This window comes from Nyctereutes procyonoides, unplaced genomic scaffold (assembly GCF_905146905.1).
Source record: "Nyctereutes procyonoides isolate TBG_1078 unplaced genomic scaffold, NYPRO_anot_genome, whole genome shotgun sequence".
NCBI classification, from domain to species: domain Eukaryota; kingdom Metazoa; phylum Chordata; class Mammalia; order Carnivora; family Canidae; genus Nyctereutes; species Nyctereutes procyonoides.
The window spans coordinates 27,737,801-27,757,570 of record NW_026575049.1 but is presented as its reverse complement, the minus strand read 5'-3'; the positions used below and the strand labels follow the sequence as shown (position 1 = coordinate 27,757,570).

Sequence of the window (19,770 nt, the reverse complement as noted above, 5' to 3'; positions counted from 1 at the left end):
AGAGCGCCCCCCCCACCCCCTTGTGGCACCCTTCCCCCTAGGAGTCCCTCCCTCCCCCACGGTGCTCCAACCCCCATTCCACCATGTAGACAAGACAGTCACTTCTCTGCTGCAGCAGCTTGGGCTCTGTGGAAACCTGACTGCTTCCTCCGCCCCCCTTTCTCCCCAGTCTTGGGGCTGGCACCACACTCCCCCCTCCCCAACCCTGCTGCCAACCCTGCCGACCTGGTGGGGCTACTCCCTTCACAGGGTGCTAAAGGCAGCCCCCCCCCCATCTCCGACCCACAGCGGCCCTTTTGTCTTCAGGGTCTGGAGAGCAGCTGGGCTCCATGGGTTCAGTTCCCATCTGATCAAGCTGGGCTTTGGGGGACAAGCTCTCCTTGCAAAGTAGCCAGGATTCCTGTGTGCTCAGAGGGCAGTGGTGGGACTGGACAGCGTCCAGGGAGGACTGGACAGTGACCTTGGGAGAGTCTGTGTGTACACTGTAGTCACCGCCTGGGAAAGGGTCAGGCCAGGCGGTGCTCTGTCCTCCGCTCCCCTCTTGTGGCCTGACCCCGGCCAGGACGGGCCCTGCCTTTGGTGTGTCCACTGCCCACAAGGAAGGTAGAGTCTGCCCCTGCAGGGGCAGCGGTGGGCTGCGTCCTTTACAGTGAGCTCTGTGCCTCCATGACTCTGTTAGTTTCCTGTCGCTGCTGCAACAAATGTCCACAGACTCAGTGGCTTAAAACAACACGTATTTATTCTCTTACAGTTCTGGCAGTCAGAATTCTAAGATCTGGGCTAAAGTCAAAGTGTCAGCAAGGCTGGTTCCCTCAGGAAGCTCTGAAGGGAGAATCCATTTGTTGCCTTTTCTAGCCTCTGTGGGCGCCCGCCTGCATTCCACAGCTCTGACCCCTTCCCACTATATCTCCTACTTCCTCTCTGACCTCCTGTCTTCCTCCCATAAGGAAGGAATCCCCAGGATTACATGAAGCCCACGGGGTTATTCCAGGAGTCACCTTGTCCAAAAATCATTAATGTAATTACATCTGCAAAGTCCCCTTTGCCCGACAGAGTAATGTTCCCAGGTTCATGGGATAAGAACATGGACATCGGGGGGGGGGGCACTATTCAGCCTACTACAGTTAGGCTGCAGAATGGACCACTAGGCCCTCCAGGTGTTTTAGCGCCAGGGAGAGAAAGGCTTTGGGTTCCTTTCTGCTTTGGGTTCCACGAGATCCTTCCTAACCTTGTATTTCTAAGGTCTAGGCCTCACCGACCCTCCTTTCCAACCAAGAGAAACTCACTGCAATGTCTCCCTGAACATCAGGTGACAAGTCTAAATCTTAGTGCTGGTGAGGGGTGCGGGGCCAGCCAAGAAGCCCCCGAGGATGCCTGCCCGAAGCCCATACCCTGCTGGCTGTAAAGAGCCCCTGGCCAGGAAGAGACACAGAGAAAGGTCTGGAGCCTGCCGAGGGTGCCAAGGAGGCCACAAGACAAGTGAGGCCTGCTAGGACAGTGCATGTTGGCCAGAACTGAGATGTGGCTGTGGTGCTGTGGGAGCAGAGGAGGAAGCTGGAGCTGTGGTCCCAGCCCATGGAGATGAGACAGGCCGTGGCTGGGAGTGGCTCTGAAGTCGGTGAGAGGGCATCTCTGCCCTGGCAGCATCTGGGGGCAAGGGCCTCACCAGAGAAGTGCGGCTCCGAAGTCCCAGGCATTAGGCTTTTTCTTTGTAATGAGAGAGCAGTGGGGGCAAGGGTGGGGCAGTGGCAGAGCAGGGAAGGCAGGGAGCCTCTCTTGCTACCTCTTCTCCATGTTCTGCATCTGCAAGCTGAGGGACGTGAAGCTGGCCAGGAGGTCGGTCACTTCATCCACCTGTAGGACCAAACCAAGGCTCTGTCACAGGTGCCACAACAGGCCCAGGGGTCTCAGCCCCCAGATCTCCACCCCAGTGCCAGAGACATGGAGGGTAGGGTTGTCTCTCCTCCCAGGGCACGTGGTGGCCTCACTGTGGGGACTACGCAACAGATAATCCTTGACTCCAGGTGGTCTCGGACGGCCCCAGAGAGAAGGCCACAAGTAGCTTCAAAGGAAGTAGACAGAGGCTTTAAGGTCTACAGTGCGCTATAACCCCACGGCCGCGGCCTCTCTCCACTAGGAGTGACTGTGTCACAGCAGAGAGGCACTGGCCTGAGGCTCCTGCCAGGCCCTGGGCCTAGCCCTGCAGCTGCAGTTCACCTGCTCTTTGGTGCTCGTCATCTGGAGGCGGGTGCAGAGATCATCCAGCCGCTCCCGCTGCTCGTGCCGCCCCAGGCGCTCCAGGTATTCCCTCAGCATCTGGATGATCTGGAACAAGGGGCTGGGCTCAGCTGCTGGGGGTTCTAGCCAGGAGGCTCAGAGAGAGCTGGGGGTGGAGCAGGTGCCAAATGGGGTTGGTGGGAAGCAACCAGGAGCCCTAATGCTGTAGGCAGGTGTGTCTGTGGCTAGGGCAGCACCTGCCCTGTGCTTGTTTGCAGCTGTGGGCTCAGCATGAGGGACACTCACCTGCTTCACCTCCAGCCGCACAGCCTCCAGGCACTGGGAGTGGCCTTCCTGCAGGATGTTCAGCTTTGACTTGGCCAGGTGCAGGGGCGTGCGGCCAGCTCGGTCCAGGGCGTCCACACGAGCCCCTGAGGGGGCAGGTGGAGTAAGTACTGTGGAGGGTGAGGGCAGGAGAGGGGGCCGCAGGGGAAGGGAGCACATACCTCCTCGTAGCAGTGTAGTGATGACAGGGACGTGGTTGGTGCAGGCCGCTGAGGAAGAATAGAGACTTGAGAGTCCAGGACACCAAGGCTTGGCCCTGTGTGCCTGCTGGGGGAGGGGAATGAGACTCCCAAGTGTGCCCACTCTAGGTCACACTTCCAGAGATGGTATTACCAAGGCAGCCATGGGGCAGGTCCAATCCAACTCCCTCCCTGTACAGCTAGGGAGACTGAGGCTTGGAGACGGGACCTGCCTCACTGTGAGCCACAGTGTGGGTCAGTCACAGGCAGGAACAAGCTCTGCTGAGGTGTATAGGTTACTAAAACAGCTATGCTCAGGGCACGGCCACGTGGTTGACCAAAGGAGAATTCCAGGGGACACAGACCAAGGGGAGTGAGGCCCCAGGGGGCTCGGGCTCTCCCTGGCTGATAGGAGATCCTGCTGGGAGCTTGCAGGACCCTAGGCTCGCCATCCAAGGAGCCTGTCTGTGCTGCAGAGAAGGGTGTCCTGGCAGCTTCTCAGGCACTCACCCAGGTGCAGTGGCGTGTTCCCCAGCCCATCTCGCTGGTTGGGATCAGCCCCATGGTCCAGGAGCAGCTGTACTGGAAACAGGAAAACCCACGAAGAGTTGTTGGAGGACTCCAAAGGACTGGACCCAAGCCCTCACCCCTAACCTAACTAAAGAGGCTTCCTCAAATCAAAGTGTGGGACACTGAAAGCAGACACAGTTCTCTATATTGTTTCGTTCATTCATTTGTTCATTTATTCGTTCACTTACTCACTCACAGGGTTCATGTGCAGGAGTCTCAGGGACAGGGACTGAGGATTCTGGGAGAGACTTCTGGCCTATGCGGTTGGAAAGGACTGGGATTTTAAGGGTTAAAGAAAGCTCTTTCAAAAAAAAGAAAGCTCTTTCAACAGTGGTGGCTGCTTGTAAAGGCTTTCAAGGCGGCTTCCTGCTCTTTCCATAGCCACGTGCCAAAGTGGGAATTAGGCCAAAAGCTGATGCTGAGCACCTTCCTCCCTGAGAGTCTCTGTGCCACCTCAAGGGTGGGCTGTGGTATTGCCAGGGCCCATCATTAGCAGACTAATGCATATGACGAGCCCAGGCTAAGGCCCACGCCATATACAGAAACTAATGTGAGAGGTATCATGGACCTAAATGTGAAAGCTCTAAGTCAGGCTCCTAGAAGAAAATGAGACATCGTCTTCATGACCTCGGGATAGGCAAAGATATCTTAAACAGGTCACAGAAATGTTAACCATAAAAAAGAAAAGATTGATACATTGGATTCATTCAAATTAAGAACTTACATTCATCAAAAGATACCACTCAGAGAACAAAAGATAAGATCAGAAAAGTTAAGTCATTTATATTTGACAAATGATTTGTATTCAGAATATACAAAGAATTTGTACACATCAATAAGAAAAAAAAAACCAGGCAGCTTGATTTAAAACACAAAAGACAAAAGACTTGAACACAAAAGAGGATACAAGAATGGCCAATATATACATGAGCACGTGCACAACATTACTGGCCACCAGAGAAATGCAAATCAGACCACTGTGAGACGCCACCACACCAGAATGGCTAAAATTAAAAAAAGAATACCAAGCATCAGCAAGGATGTGGAAAAATGTGGAACTCTTACACTGCTGTGGGAGTGTATATTGGGCCACATGGTGGGAAATCGTGTGGAACTACACACTAAAGCTAAGTGTACAGGTACCCTAGCGAGTCAGCAACCCCACTCCTGCATTTTAATCTAACACAGTTACGACGCTTATATCCACCAAGTCACACGTACAAGAATGTTCATAGCACCTTTATCCATAATAGCCCAAGCCTACAAACAACACAGACATCCATCAACAGTAAAATAGATGAACTGTGGGACATCACACAATGAAATACCAACCAGCAATAAGAAAGGGAAGGCTCCCGATACAACAACATTCAGGGATGAATCTCAAGGATGTAAGTTTGAGTGAAAGACAGTACAAAAGAGTACATACTCTATGCTTCCATTTATGTGAAATTCAAAACCAGGAAAACAAATCTATGGTGAACAAGGTCTACAAAGGGTTAAGGACTGGACGGGGCATCAGGTAGGCTGCTGGGATGCTGAAACTATTTCTTTTTTTTAAAGTAGGCCTTACAAAAAAAATAAAATAAAATAAAGTAGGCCTTACACCCAACATGGGCTTGAACTCATGACCCTGAAATCAAATCACATGCTCTACCAACTGAGCCAGCCAGGTGCCCCTGGAAATATTCTTTAACTTGATCTGAATGGTGATAACACCAGTGCACACATGCAGAAAGCTCACTATTTATACATTATACCACATGCAAAAAAGGACTTTAAAAAGGGAGAGAAGGGATTGTCCTGCTGCAGCCCTTGGCACTAAGTAAATGTTGCCTAAATGTCTTGAAAGACTGGCCCCCCACCCTGGCTGTGCAGACAGCAGGTCTCCCCCTGCACCTCTGGACAGATGCTGCTTGGCCAGCCCCGCTCCCTCCCCCTTGACCAGGACTCACCAATCTGGTCATTGCCATTGCAGGAGGCAAAGTGCAGAGCTGTGCGGCCCTTGTCGTCAGCTGCACAGGGATCCGTGCCATCTTCCAGAAGCTGCTGCACTGACACCGCCAAGACACAGGGAACAGGGGGACAGAGACAGTGTTAGCTAAGCGGCAGCCCCTGGACCTGAAAAGAAAGATGCTCGGGGTGCTTCTGGGCAAGCTTCCAGGTAAGGCATCCATGAGGCAGGAGAGACCGAGTCACACCTGGGTGCTGGCCTCACAGGGGATGCCAAGACAAGGGACTTGTCCTTCTGAGGGCAGAACTGAGGACCACCAAATCTGGCTGCTCTGGCTCTGTGTCTAGGGATAGATCATAGAAGGATCTTGGCCCCCAGAGCCAGGAATTCTAGAATCACAGAAATCCCTGGCTGACTTTGGCCCCATATCCATTTGGATACATTCCCATTCTGGTTGGACACGGTGGCCTGAGCTGTCGGGCCTTTGCTCCTGGGAGGCAGCCCTTTAGTGGCCCAGAGCGCAGGCCTGGGGCCATGCACGCGAAGTCCCAGGCTAAGCTGAGTAAGGAAGAAAGGAGGATGTTGCCCACAGCATGGGGCAGTGGAAAGAGCTGGGTTGGGGCCAGGAAGCCTGAATTTGGGTCCTGATTCACCAGCAAATGGGAATAATCGCCCTGCCAATCTCCAGAGCTGCTATGATGGGAATAATGGATGTGAAATGTCTTCTTTGCAAAATGTGGAGACATTATAAATTGTGAGGCATTATCTGCCACATGTGTATGTCCAACTGAAATGTAGAAATTGATGCCAAATATCATTTTGGAGCAACCAACATTTTTGTCTTTGGCAGCAAACCTCTCAAGGACTCCAGACAAAGTCCAGAATCCCCTCCTCTTTCTTCTCAGGCTCAGGTACCAATCCATCTCCTCAGTGCCCTGTTCACTCTGCTACTCTCACTTTAACAAGCTGTGCCATTTTAAAGCATGGAAGCTGTACGCCGAGCAGCTACCTGGCACCAGGCACCTGTCTGCTATGCCCTTCAACGACCCAGCCAGGTGTCATGTCCATTTAGCAAACCAGGAGAAGAGTCCTGGTCTGTGGAGTGGTACACTCACCCAGCTACCAGGAGGCAAAGCTGTGATGTAAACCCAGGCTTCTCTGGCTTCTCCGGCTCCAGAACTTACAAGAAATACATAACTTTGGTTTTTCTGGAGGTTTTGTTTTAGAAATGCTATCACTTTAAATTCTTTCTCTCCAATTATATTGTAGATTTTTTGGTTTTATCTTACTTAATACCTAGGACCTGGGTGGCTCACCAGTTTGGCGCCTGCCTTCAGCCCAGGGTATGATCCTGGAGTCCCAGGATCGAGTCCCACATCAGGCTCCCTGTGAGGAGCCTGCTTCTCCTCTGCCTGTGTCTCTGCCTCTCTCTCTCTCTCTCTCTCTCTCTCTGTGTGTCTCTCATGAATAAATAAAATCTTAAAAAAAATAATACCTAGGACCATGATCAAATTTGTTCAGCTTCATGAACATTATTGACTAATTGAAGAAATGAATGAAGGTGGTAGGAAAAGGTTTATGAGAGTCAAAGAGAAAGAAGAGCTTCCAGTCAGCTCAGGACATTCACCAAAAGACAACCTGTACCAAAGAGATAAGATAAAACTAAGAGTCAGTTCTCTTTTATGATTTGTACAGTTACAGTCTTATTGGAAAGCACTAGAAGCAGCATCTGGCAGAAGTCATCGAAATATGCATATCTTTTGATGTGATAACCCCATACACCTGGTTAATTATCTTAACAATGAAAAACTTGGGCTAGGTGGGTGAAGCAGGTTAAGTGGGTTAAGCGTCTGACTCTTGATTTCGGCTCAGGTCATGATCTCAGGTCCCTGAGATCGAGTCTTGTATCGAGTCTTGTATCGGGCTCCTATTGGGCTCCGTGCTGAGCATGCAACCTACTTAAGATTCTCTCTCTCCCTCTTCTTCTGTCCCTCCCCCACCCCAAAAAGAAAAATCATTCTGCAAATCTATGACTAACTCTCACTTTGTTCCTCTGAAGACAGTGGGCATCCATTACAAATTGTGATTATAACTGGAGAATGGAATTATGAGGTGATTTCTGCTTTTTACCTTATAAGCTTCAAAAAGTCATATAGTCATGTATTTATTCTGTAAGTAAGGAAAAAAAAGATGTTTCCATTCTGAAAAAAAACGAATGGTTACAAAGACTATGAAAAGTTATATGGGCTACAAAATTGTGTATCCGCCACAGTTTGCAAGCCCATAAAGAAAATTTCTCTGTCTAGGAAAAAGGATAAGGATAGTCACCAATATATATACAGAGATTAGTTCCTTTGCTGATTATGGATGTTTTTCTTGCATATTTCTCTCATCTTCCAAACATTTTAAGTGTGTATGATTTTCATATATATGAAAATATATTATGATTTAACAATAGTAAAACATCAGTTTTATGTCCACTATAATTGCTGACAAACCAAAACCCCAACAAATGTGTAACAAAGGAAAAGGAAATGCAAACCATAACAGAAAAGGAGTAAAGAGGCTAACTCTACAGCCAAGGTCACCATCAGCAAAAGCCTGATCAATCTGACAGCCATTTAGATATGAATGTGGGTGTGTCAGAGACTCTGACTGGAACATTACAGTATTTCTATCAAAACACTGAAATCACCATGTGAGTACTTGATTCAAGATGAATTAAGCTTTCTGTGCAAGGGAAGTATAATTCAAACAATCTCTGGCCACACACAAGAGGTATTAAAAAGAGAACACTTATCATTTTTCCTTGAAAAAAAAAAAAGCTATCTAGGTTGCTGCTCAAATGTTCGAAAATGTTAAAGTTCATGGAAAAAGACCAAAGTGAAAAGAGTTAGCCCTCCAGCTGCCAGGCCTGCTCACCATGCTACACAAGGGGTAAGGGAACCATCTTGAGGCCCACAGTTTAACACCCAGCCCCCTAAGGTAAACGACTTCCTGTCTGTGCTGGCTGTAAATGGGCTCTCTGATCCCATGGCCTTCAAGCGATGCTCACAACTTCTCTGTTGACCACAGCACAGCACCACCAAAACAGAATGATGGCCACTTGAGGCAGGTAGGATCACAGCCCCCAAGATGTCCATGCCCTAATCCTCAGTTTATTGAATAGGTTACCTTATGCAGCAAAGAAGACTTTGCAGATGTGAATAAGGTTAGGCACCTGAACTAGGAAGATTATTCTGGATTATTCAGGATAATCACACTAATCGCATAAGTACTTAAATCAGAGTCCCTTTCCCTGCTGTGTGAGCCAGAGAGACAGCGGTGTGAGGACTCAGTCCACTGTTGCTGACTCTGAAGATGGAGGGAGAAGACTATGAGCCAACGAATGTGGGTGACCCCTAGAAACTAGAGAAGGCAGGGAAACAGAATCTCCCCTAGAGCTTCCAGAAAGAAATGCAGCCTGGCTGACACCTGACGTTCAGCGTGGTGAGACCTGTGTTGGATTTCTGACCTCCAAAATTATGTGCTAAGAAATCTGCTATTAAAAAAATAATACAAATTTTTCAAAAAAGAAATTTGGGTTGTTTTAAACCAGCATGTCGGGATCCCTGGGTGGCGCAGCGGTTTGGCGCCTGCCTTTGGCCCAGGGCGCGATCCTGGGTCTCCAGGATCAACTCCCACATCGGGCTCCCGGTGCATGGAGCCTGCTTCTCCCTCTGCCTATGTCTCTGCGCCTCTCTCTCTCTCTCTGTGACTATCATAAATAAATAAAAATTTATAATGGGATTGTCATTTAAAAAAAAAAAAAAAAACCAGCATGTTTGTGGTAATTTGTTGCAGCAGACATAGAAAACTAATACATGGATATGATGAGAAGCTTTCCCCTAGGACTTGTCCTTGTACCTCTGATGCTGCTACTCCCGTCAGCCAATGGATGCTGGAAAGCAACCACGCACACAAAAAAAACCAGGGTGGTGTCCTGCTAGGAGCCCCTCTCATTCCATTTGGGTGTTCCGTCAACTAAACAAGTTTGAGAACCATTGACCCAACTACTGCAAAGCCTCAAGGAGCAGTTGAACGTGGTGGTTCTGTTCAGGTGGTGGCTCTTCTGGCAGTTAAAGTTGACTGTTCGTTCCTGTTAACCAAAACTTCTAAAAAGCTCCTACCCTGCTGCTCGGTGCCAGAGATACAAAAACAGACATGGTCCCCACATCAGGGAGCCCACAGACTGAAAAACACTATGACATCAGGAAGTTCAGAGTGACAGGGAAGCATGGGAAGTGAGCATCTGAGTGGGACACCTGGGTGGCTCAGTGGTTTAGCGCCTGCCTTTGGCTCAGAGCCTGATCCCAGGATCAGGGATCAAGTCCCACATTGGGCTCCCTGCAAGGAGCCTGCTTCTCCCTCTGCCTATGTCTCTGCCTCTCTCTCTCTGTGTCTCTCATGAATAAATAAATAAATCTTAAAAAAAAATAAGCCAGACTTATCTCTTGTACGATGAATACAGTTACATGATATATATAGTGAGCCTAGTCCAGGGTGTGAGCTGGCATACTGAATTCAAGCACTGTCTTCCCAGGAATTGGTTGCCTGGATTTTTCTTTCCCTAACCAGCCGGTGGGGCCAGACCTGCTTTGCAAACTCACCTGTTTCCACGTCATTGGCATTGGCTGAGTCCCTCAGCCTCTTCAGAGCTGTGAAGAGAGCAAGAGAGCTCCAGTTAAAAACAAAATAAAACAGGGGCACCTGGGTGGCTCAGTGGTTGAGTGTCTTCCTTCAGCTCAGGACCTGATCCCCAGGTCCTGGGATGGAGTCCCATATGGGGCTCCCTGCAGGGAGCCTGCTTCTCCCTCTGCCTGTGTCCCTGCCTCTCTCTCTGTGTGTCTCTCATGAATAAATAAATAAAACCTAAAAAAATAAATAAAACAGTCATGATGAAGCAGAGAGTGGATGGCTTCCTAGTTGATCCACCATTCACCCACAAGAACATCTAAAGGGAAGGAAAGGCACCAGGATACAAGAGACGCTACCCTGGGAACAAGAAAAACTTGAAATGTATCACAGCTACAACAGTGCAAAAAGCCACTTTCTGTAGCAAATCCTTCAAGGTCTTTGGAGCCAGATCTTGGCTCTGGCACTTATAGTAGCTGGGTGACCTTGAGCAAGTTAGTTAAACCTCCTGGGTCTCAGGTTTATCATCTGGGGAAAAAAAAAAAAAAAGGTTGAGCCCTATCCTGACAGCCCCAAGTTGTTGCAATTATATTCTCCAAAAGAGGTCATTCCCAAATAACTGAGTTAAATTTGGTAATTCCAAAGCAGAAACGCCTTTCTCCTATACGCTACCCCTGTATTAGAGACCAATGCCTTTGCCATCGGAGGGATGGTCAAAATTGCAAGCAGATACATTTAATGATTCCTTACTTCTGTATAGCCCTTTATGCTTTACATAGCACGTTCAAATTTTCATTTAATCTTAACAGCATGACTTAGATAAGGGTGGAATCACAGATAGTCCTAGAAGGGGCAGTAACGTTTCCATTCTTAAATCTTTCAAGGCATTGGTTTCCACGTCATCCCCAAATGTAAAAGACAATAGAGCCCACACACGAGCAGGAGTTTGACCTGGCCGATGTGGGCTGATGCCAGCACAGCCACTTTCTAGCTGGGGGGGGGGGGGGGGGGGGGGTGTTGGAGCAAGGCAATCTCTCCGAGCCGCCTCAGTTTCCTCTTCCATATAATGGGAACAGTATCTGGATCTCACTGAGTTACTGTGAGGACTGGAAATGAACACGTGCCGGCCCAACAGTGTTTGGCACACCACCAAAGCAGGATAACCTGTACTGATTCACCCCCTGACTTAATTCCGGCAACATCCCCGTAAAGCAAGTATTGTAGTCGTTTACACACGGAAAAACTAAGGCTGGAAGTTTCTATAGTTTGCCTAAGGCTTCGAGGTAGAGGAGTCCAATCCCAGTCCGCGCACTTAAAGGAGTTGCCAGAGCTTGGCCACAGGCTCCGGCCTCCCCTCTTTGATGCTAAAAGCGTTCGCCCGACCCCCCCCCCCCGCCCTTCTTTTTTTAATCTACTAAGAAACGCCTGGAGTCCTGAAAAGTTTCTGTTCAGGAATCCCCGGGCGCTTAAAGGCCGTCCCCTCCAGGTTCGCGGTCCTCGGTGCTCGCGGTCGGCGCGGGCCCGGAGCTCAGCCGTCCGCGGACCCGGTCGCGAGCGGCCGCGGCAGTCGGGGCCCCCGGGGTCCCGCCGCGGTCCCGCCGCGCTGCTCACCGTGCACCTCCTTGCCCGTGGGCCCGAGCCGCCGGTGGGGCCTGGCGCGCCTCAGCCGCCCGGCGGGGATCTTACGGCGCAGCTCGTCGCGGGGCTCCGCGTCCTGCTGCCACAGGACGTGGAGGTAGCGCAGCGGGGACTGCGCCCCGCCGGACGCCCGGCCCGAGAGGCCCGCGCCGCCGCCCAGCGCCGACCCGAAGTCTGCGAAGGAGAAGAGGCCCTCGCGGCCCGTCAGCGGCTCCGGCGCCACGGCGCACTCGCCGTCCGAGCTCGAGCGGCCCGAGCGCGGCTCGTCGTCCGCGCCCCCGGCGGCGGCTGCCATGGCAACGGCTCTGCGCGGGCCAGGCCGCGGGAGCCTCGTTCCGGGCCGACCAACCGACCCGCTTCCTCCGCCCTAAGCCTCGCTGTCAGCGGGCGAGCGGGCGGGCCGGGCCCGCAACCACGGCAACCGGGGGGGGGGGGCGGGCTCCCGCCGCCAGCAGCCAATCGGGCTTGGTCCGGGCGAGAGAATAGGTTTCCGGCGGCGTAATTGACGGACAGAACAACCAATCGCAAATATTAACCGCCCACGCCCTCACCGTGCGTCGCCACCGGAGCCAATAAAACAGCTGAGTTTAGGACACTTTCTCTCTCTCTCTCTCTCTCTCTCCTTTTTCTTTTAAACTCTCACCAACTTCCCGAAAGATAACGGGCAGATGCTTTAACCAATCACCTCAGGGGAGCTGCAGCCAATCACTGAGGAGAGCGAAGAAGCCGCCCTCCAGGGATAAACACGGCTACATTTTAAATCGCGAGCGGAAGAGGGAGGTGTTCCCGGTGGGAGTGCGTAGCGTAGGAAAGTGAGACTGTGTCAACGTTTGGGGCTCTTCCGCAAAGGGGAGAGTAATAGCTTCTGAAGCGGAAAGATCCCTTTGGTGAGGGTTCCCGTCACTGACTTAGGAAGAATTTTAATTCAACGTGACTGCCCCACAGCGACGCCGCAGTCGGCGAGCCGGTCACCGAGCCAGGAACCGTGTGTCCAGGGCGCAGGCTCAGCCCCGCCGCCCGCGGTGAAGCGCACAGCCCACGGGACACGCAGGGGCTCCGCGCGGCGGACCGGCCCCGCGACCCCTCTCACCTCCCGGCCGCCCAGCAGGACGTCCACACGCTGCACGAGGAGCGGAAGGAGCGGAAGCCGGACACCAGGGACTTGCGTGTGGATGCCGCGCGCCCCGGACCAGGGCCTGTGTCCAGGCGAAAGTTCTTCCTTCTCCCTCAACCCACTAAAAATGTGATCTTTCCCCTGACAGTTGAAAAACACCTTCAGAATTTGCGGTGCTCTCGGAACACCACCGTGAGGTTTCTCGTGATAACTGTATGGAGAAAAACGCTGTTTTATTTGATCTCTGCCCCATAACCGGTAGTACATGTATGCCTGCTCCCCTGTGGTTACAAGGAAACCGAGGAAAGAAATGAACACCGAACACGCATCGCTTACCAACTGCTTGGTGTATTTTATATGATTTCTCCCTCACAAGAACCTCAGCAGGTAGATGTTATTATACCCACTTTGCTCATCAGGAAATTGAGGTCTGGAGATGTTCTATGAACCCATGTACACGATTAGAAAGAACTGGGATTTGAGCCCCTCAAAGTCCTCTCTTTCCACCATACTGTTTTCTTTAATGAAGAGCCTGCTGGGAACCTAGTTCCAGAAAGTTTAAGGGACATCTGGGTGTTTATACCTTACTCCTGCTGAATGTATCTGGAAATAACTTTATTATTCATTCCATGTAATGACCTCCAAAGTTGTCTTCATCCCTCCAGCCTCTCTTTGTAGAATTCAAGGTGCATATGCTGGCTAAGGTACGATTCTTTTTGTGTCTGGAGGATCTGCCTACCCAGGTTAAAGTGCAAACCCGTTATTCTAGCAGTCAGCCGCTGTCTTCCACCTACTAGTGGGTCCAGTCTTCGAGCAATCTGGTCAACTGAATATGTGTACATGTCACAATCTTTTCATTTGAACAGACTCTCTAAACATTTGGAGTTAATTGTTACTTCCCATTTTAAAAATCAACTTTGTTGGCGTATTAATTATATAGCCCAACCTTCCAGTGTGTTTCAGGAACCACTTGTTATTTTGGATTAGAAGAATGGGATGTGTGTTGAATGTGAATCAAGTTATGCTAAAGGCTTTAGACTGGAACTTGAGCTGGATTCCCCCATAATGCCTGGCTCAGCAATGGGCACCACCGCATTGTAACTATTTGACTGACTGACCCACTGACTGACTGAATGAGAAAGGATAGTATACCCCAGTGGTTAGAACCATCAACTTTGGAGGCTTAAGAATGTGGGGCTATGGTTTCAAGCAATGACTTTACCTTTCTGAGCCTCAGTGGAGGTATTAGCAGGACCTATATCATGTGGTTATCACAAGACTAAATGATATGATGTGAGTAAAGCACAGAGCTTGGCCCAGAGTTAGTGCTCAAAAAATGGTAACTATTGCCATTATCATAATAAATAAGGGTAGGATGCAAGCTATGGCCCATGCAGATCCTATGCAACATTAGGCCCATCACACTGGCTTGAACTTGACCTATGACCTATGAACTTGACCTTGAACTTGACAATCATTCATACTAGTCATTTTTATTCAGCTAATCAGCAAATAAAATACGGAGTACTTGGTGGGAGACAAAGAAAATGCCTATAATGCTTGCCTTGTGGGAAAAGCTTCCACCTAGGAATCCAGGACTTGGGCTCTAAGTCCTGTCTGGACCAAACTCAACTCCTGATTTGGAGTTAAGTGTTTCCTTTCTTTAGGCCTCAGTCTTGTCTTCCTGTAGGAAGGTATTATTCTAGGTCAGATATTGACACTGGCTCAGTTCCAGATTCAGTAGGACTTTCCTTTCATTTTTCTCTCATTATGTTGGCCCTCACAGTATTTTAGAGCAATCTGAACTGAATACCAACGTTTAAAAATGGAGAACTTTGGGATCCCTGGGTGGCGCAGCAATTTGGCGCCTGCCTTTGGTCCAGGGCGCGATCCTGGAGACCCAGGATCAAATCCCATGTCAGGCTCCCGGTGCATGGAGCCTGCTTCTCCCTCTGCCTGTGTCTCTGTCTCTCTCTCTCTCTCTCTCTCTCTCTCTCTCTGACTATAATAAATAAATAGGGATCCCTGGGTGGCGCAGTGGTTTGGCGCCTGCCTTTGGTCCAGGGCGCGATCCTGGAGACCCGGGATCGAATCCCATGTCAGGCTTCCAGTGCATGGAGCCTGCTTCTCCCTCTGCCTGTGTCTCTGCCTCTCTCTCTCTGTGTGTGACTATCATAAATAAATAAAAATTAAAAAAAAATAAAAAATAAATAAATAAAATTAAAAAACAAAAAAAAATGGAGAACTTTTACAGACATTTAAAAAAATCTCCAGATTCTTTTTCTTTTTCTTTTTTTAAGATTTTATTTATTTATTCGTGAGAGACACACAGAGAGGCAGAGACACAGGCAGAGAGAGAAGCAGGCTCCATGCAGGGAGCCTGACGTGGGACTCGATCCCAGGTCTCCAAGATCATGCCCTGGGCCACTGGGGCTGCCCAAATCTTCAGATTCTTTTAAAAACAGGAGATATGGCAACACAGGACCAGCCCTCCCACATGGCACATGGGTGCCTGCAGACAACTCTCCCCTTTGGACGTGGTATTGTGGTTTGCCACAGTTCCCACCACTCCCTTCTGAGCCTTATAGGCAGTTGCCATTTATTGCCATACTTGTGCTGTTGTTTTTCTTAGGCAGAGCTAATAGAAAATTAATATATTTCTTGTCTTCATTAAATGTGGAATAACAGCCACGAATGTGGAGGGAATGATCTAGTATCTGAAAATATGTCATATGGTGATTGCATGCCTTTTTAATAGCATGCTAGAGAATTGCTTGTAAACCCACATAAGAGCCATCTGACTCTCTAGGGAAATCTAACTTTGACAGCAATTGATTAGCATCCAGTGACGTTTTCCAACTCTGTAAAGTTAGAAGTTAGCTTGTAGGAAACTGATAAGATGCAATAATTTTTGCATGTCTGATGAAAATAATCCCAAAGATTATAGTTTTCCCATAGGGCATGAAGTATGATCAGCAATTATAAAACAGTATTCCTTTTTTATATATATTTTTAAGATTTTATTTATTTATTCATGAGAGACACACAGAGGCAGAGACATAGGCAGAGGGAGAAGCAGGCTCCCCCTAGGGAGCCCAATGTGGGACTCAATCCCAGGATCCCGGGATGACCACCTGAGCCAAAGGCACTCAACCACTGAGCCACCCAAGTGTATTCTTTAACTCTTCAAATTCTTTCCAAACCAGCTCTGTCATATTGTTGGTTCCTTCATTAGCAAATAAATAACCTTCCTCTTTATTGTATGAGAATTGTATCTTTAATTTCTTAAGGGTATTAATCTTTTGTCATTGTGTAAGTTCCAAAATTGTTTTGGTTGTTATTAATGTTAATTATAATTTAAAAATCACATTTATTGAGATATGAATTACCTATAGTAAAATTCCCACATTTGAAGTGCACAAGGTTGATGATTTTTGACAAATGTATATACTTAGGTTAACAACCACCCCAGTCAAGATAGAGAACATGACAATGTTTTATATATATCTATATACATATATATATATATATTTTTTTTTTTAACAGAGAGTTGCTCTTTTAGGCTAGAAAGGGCCCTGTGTTTTCAGAAAAGAAAATAATTATTGAGGTACCTGGGTGGCTCAGTTTGTTAAAGGTCTGACTCTTGATTTCAGCTCATGTTGTGATCTCAGGGTCCTGGGATCAAGCCCCATGTCAGAGTTTGCTTGGGGATTCTCTCTCCCTCTCCCTCTGCCCCTCCCTCTCACTCATGCTCTTTCTCTCTGAAATAAATAAATAAATCTTTTTAAAAAGTGATTCTTTAGGGCAGCCCGGGTGGCTCAGCAGTTTAGCGCTGCCTTCAGCCCAGGGTGTGATCCTTGAGACCTGGGATCGAGTCCCATGTCCGGCTCCCTACATGGAGCTCCCTTCTCCCACTGTCTGTGTCTGTGCGTCTCTGTGTGTGTTTGTGTGTGTGTCTCATGGATAAATAAATAAAATCTTTTTAAAAAAAGTGATTATTTATTTGTGGTATTAAAATAGACAGCGGGCAGCCCTGGTGGCACAGTGGTTTAACGCCGCCTGCAGCCCAGGGTGTGTTCCTGGAGACCCGGGATTGAGTCCCACATCAGGCTCCCTGCGTGGAGCCTGCTTCTCCCTCTGCCTGTGTCTCTGCCTCTCTCTGTGTCTCTCATGAATAAATAAATAAAATCTTTAAAAAATATAAAAATAGAACCTTTCCTTGCCTACAGCTCAGTGGAACTCTTGTTTTAAGATTTTATTTATTTATTTATTCATGAGAGACACAGAGAGAGGCAGAGACAGGCAGAAGCAGGCTCCCCACAAGGAGCCTGATGCGGGGCTTGAAACCAGACCCCAGGATCATGCCCTGAGCCAATGGCAGACACTCAACTGCTGAGCCACCCAGGTGAGTGGAGCTCTTTTCTATTGCTAGACGGGCTACTGCTCCATACATGAATTGTTGAATAAAGCCAATTTGATCCTTAAATTTACTTAGTTCAACTTGTGTGTTGTGAACAGTGGGCAAGAACAATAGTCTTGATGTCCATGGTGAAAGAGAAGATAGAATTTAGCAGGTCAGGAAACAGCCTGCTACTTCACTGTTGTTTTTTGATTTTTTTTTTAGATTTATTTATATATTTGAGAGAGAGGGAGAGAGAATACAGAGGTAGAGGGAGAAGCAGACTTCCCACTGAGCAGGGAGCCCAATGCGGGACTTGATTCCAGGACCCTGGGATTGTGACCCGAGCTGAAGGCAGACGCCCTAACAGACTGAGCCACCCAGGCGCCCGTTCTTTGTCTAGTTGACTCCTTGTACCAGATGATCCCTTAAGGAGCCTCTATTTCTGACTTGTAGAGACTGAGCTCCTGCTCTCCCAAGGCCTACCTCCCACCGCAGTAAATGGGGGGTAGCAGGGGTTTGTGAGACCATGCTCAAGAGACCCAAATAAGCAGGACAGTAAGTGAGCTATGGAGAGATGCAGGGTTCTTGGGAAGTGGAGCTTGGAATGAACCCAACTGAAGAGACCAGGCAGATGGTAAAATATAAGTAATGGCTTTTCTGAGTCAGAATTTCCTGCCTCAGATCCCAGGCAAAAGAAGATCAAGAGAAGTAGGAAGGCTTTTCAGCTGCTGAATCCTCTTGATGGCTCCCCCAGCTAGAATTATCCCAGGGGCTTTGGTCTGTCCACAGTTTCTTTGCCTTTGAGGTACTGCTTTTCCATTAACAAGGGAGCCTTTCAAAATCAAACACCATGTGATCAGACATTTCATAGTCTGTAATGGGGTTCTGGCTGCTTTCAGGTCAGGTTGCAATTCTTTATTCCTTTATTTTTTCAAAGTTGCATTTCTCTTTTTTAAGAGATTTTATTTATTTATTCATGAGAGACACGGAGAGAGAGAGGCAGAGACACAGGCAGAGGGAGAAGCAGGCTCCATGCAGGGAGCCTGAGGCTGGACTCAATCCCAGGACCACGGGATAAGGCCTTGAGCTGAAGGCAGATGCCAGCCAGGCGCCCCTCAAAGTTGCATTTCTTAGTGGGCTTAAGATGCTGCCAAGTAATGGTCTAAATTTCATTTCAAATGCAGTTCTCCAAATATGGATTGAGAATTGCAAGCAGGAAGGGTGATGTAGTATTACACTACCAATGAGATGATATTGGTTTGGACAAGAATGATGGAAACAAGGTGGTAACATTTGAGAGGGAATATTTTGAAGGCAGAGCCAGCAAAATGCAGATGCACTGAAATGTGTGGCATGAGAGTCAAGTCAAGGGTGGTTCAATTCAACTGAACAAGTTGAAGTTGCCCTTAATTAAGATGGGGAATACTGTGGAAGGAACAAGTTTGAGACAGAAAATCAGAAGCTCCATAGAGATGTGTTAAGTTAGAGGTGCCTTCAGACATGCAGGTATTTACATGGGCCACTGAGCCCACTTCTGGGATGGAGTGGAGATATAAACGTGGGGAGTCAACAGCATATAAGTGATACTAATATATTTATTATTTTAGTTTATTCATGAGAGACAGAGAGTGAGAGAGAGAGAGAGAGAGAGAGAGAGAGAGAGAGAGGCAGAGACACAGGCAGAGAGAAGCAGGCTCCACTCAGGGAGCCCAATGTGGGACTTGATCCTGGGACTCCAGGATCATGACCTGGGCCATAGGCAGACACTCAACCTGCTGAGCCACCCAGGCGTCCCATATGAGTAATATTTAAACCTACTGGACCAGACAAGCCACCCAGAGGGTGAAGACAGAGAAAGAGACCAAGCCCAGGGAGAAGAGGCAGTCCACTAGTTAGTGATTGGAGAGCTGAGGAGGATCAACAAAAGAAAATGAGCAAGAGTAGCCAGTGAGGAAGGTCCTTTCAGAACCTTTACCAAATATTCTCTGTTAGAGTGTAAATCCTGGAAGAGATAGAAAATAACAAATACACATATGTACATGAATATATACATGAATATACAAATTATATATACATATATATATAGACACTCAGGTGGTTATAAACAAGGGATCCCAGTTTTTGTTGACTGAAACTTACCTGAAGAATAAAATAATTAGAAATTACAAAAACAAAACCAGGTAGGAGAGAGAATATTTATTTAGAACAAGAAATCACAACACAAATTGTGGGAGAAATCAGCCCATCACAAATTGCAATTTGTAACTTCCAAAAGCTGACAAGGGAAGCGTCATAAAATCTGGAAAACAAGCATATTTGTTAAGTTTCTTAAACACCTCCATAATATTTTTTTTAGGCCGAATAATGCTTTGATCGCCTCTTTAGAGGACAACAATTTCATATCATTTTCCATAATGAGAATGAAAAAATAATTCAGTCGTTCCTCTAGCATGTTAGATCAACATTCATTACTTATTTTTATTTTATTTTAAATTTCAGTAGTTAACGGTGTCTGATTAGTTTCCGGTGTAAAAAAGCAAAGCAAAAACGCGGCACGAGGGGGGGCGGGGCAGGGTACCGCAATTCTAAGCAGGATCTCAGAGAACTGAGGGTGACAGAACCGGCCTTGCAGTTACCTGGGAGGACTGCATTCTGTAATCCACACCAGGTAAATGTG

The 19,770-nt window shown here is 48.2% G+C and overlaps 1 protein-coding gene across 2 annotated transcripts; it reads right to left on the bottom strand.

Annotated features, from left to right (window-relative positions):
* Positions 1-721: 721 nt before the first annotated feature.
* On the bottom strand, positions 722-11,976 carry ANKRD54 (ankyrin repeat domain 54). 2 transcript variants are annotated; one of them, XM_055329212.1, is made up of 8 exons: positions 11,551-11,976; positions 9,915-9,962; positions 5,267-5,365; positions 3,252-3,323; positions 2,724-2,771; positions 2,524-2,648; positions 2,218-2,325; positions 722-1,854 (listed from the first exon to the last, which is right to left on the bottom strand). In XM_055329212.1, the coding sequence occupies exons 1-8, from the start codon at positions 11,870-11,872 to the stop codon at positions 1,780-1,782; spliced, it is 897 nt and encodes a 298-aa protein (XP_055185187.1). In that variant the 5' UTR covers positions 11,873-11,976; the 3' UTR covers positions 722-1,779. The 2 variants fall into 2 exon arrangements, with proteins under 2 accessions (XP_055185187.1, XP_055185188.1); XM_055329213.1 differs by having other exon boundaries at positions 5,267-5,360; positions 11,551-11,688.
* Positions 11,977-19,770: the final 7,794 nt, after the last annotated feature.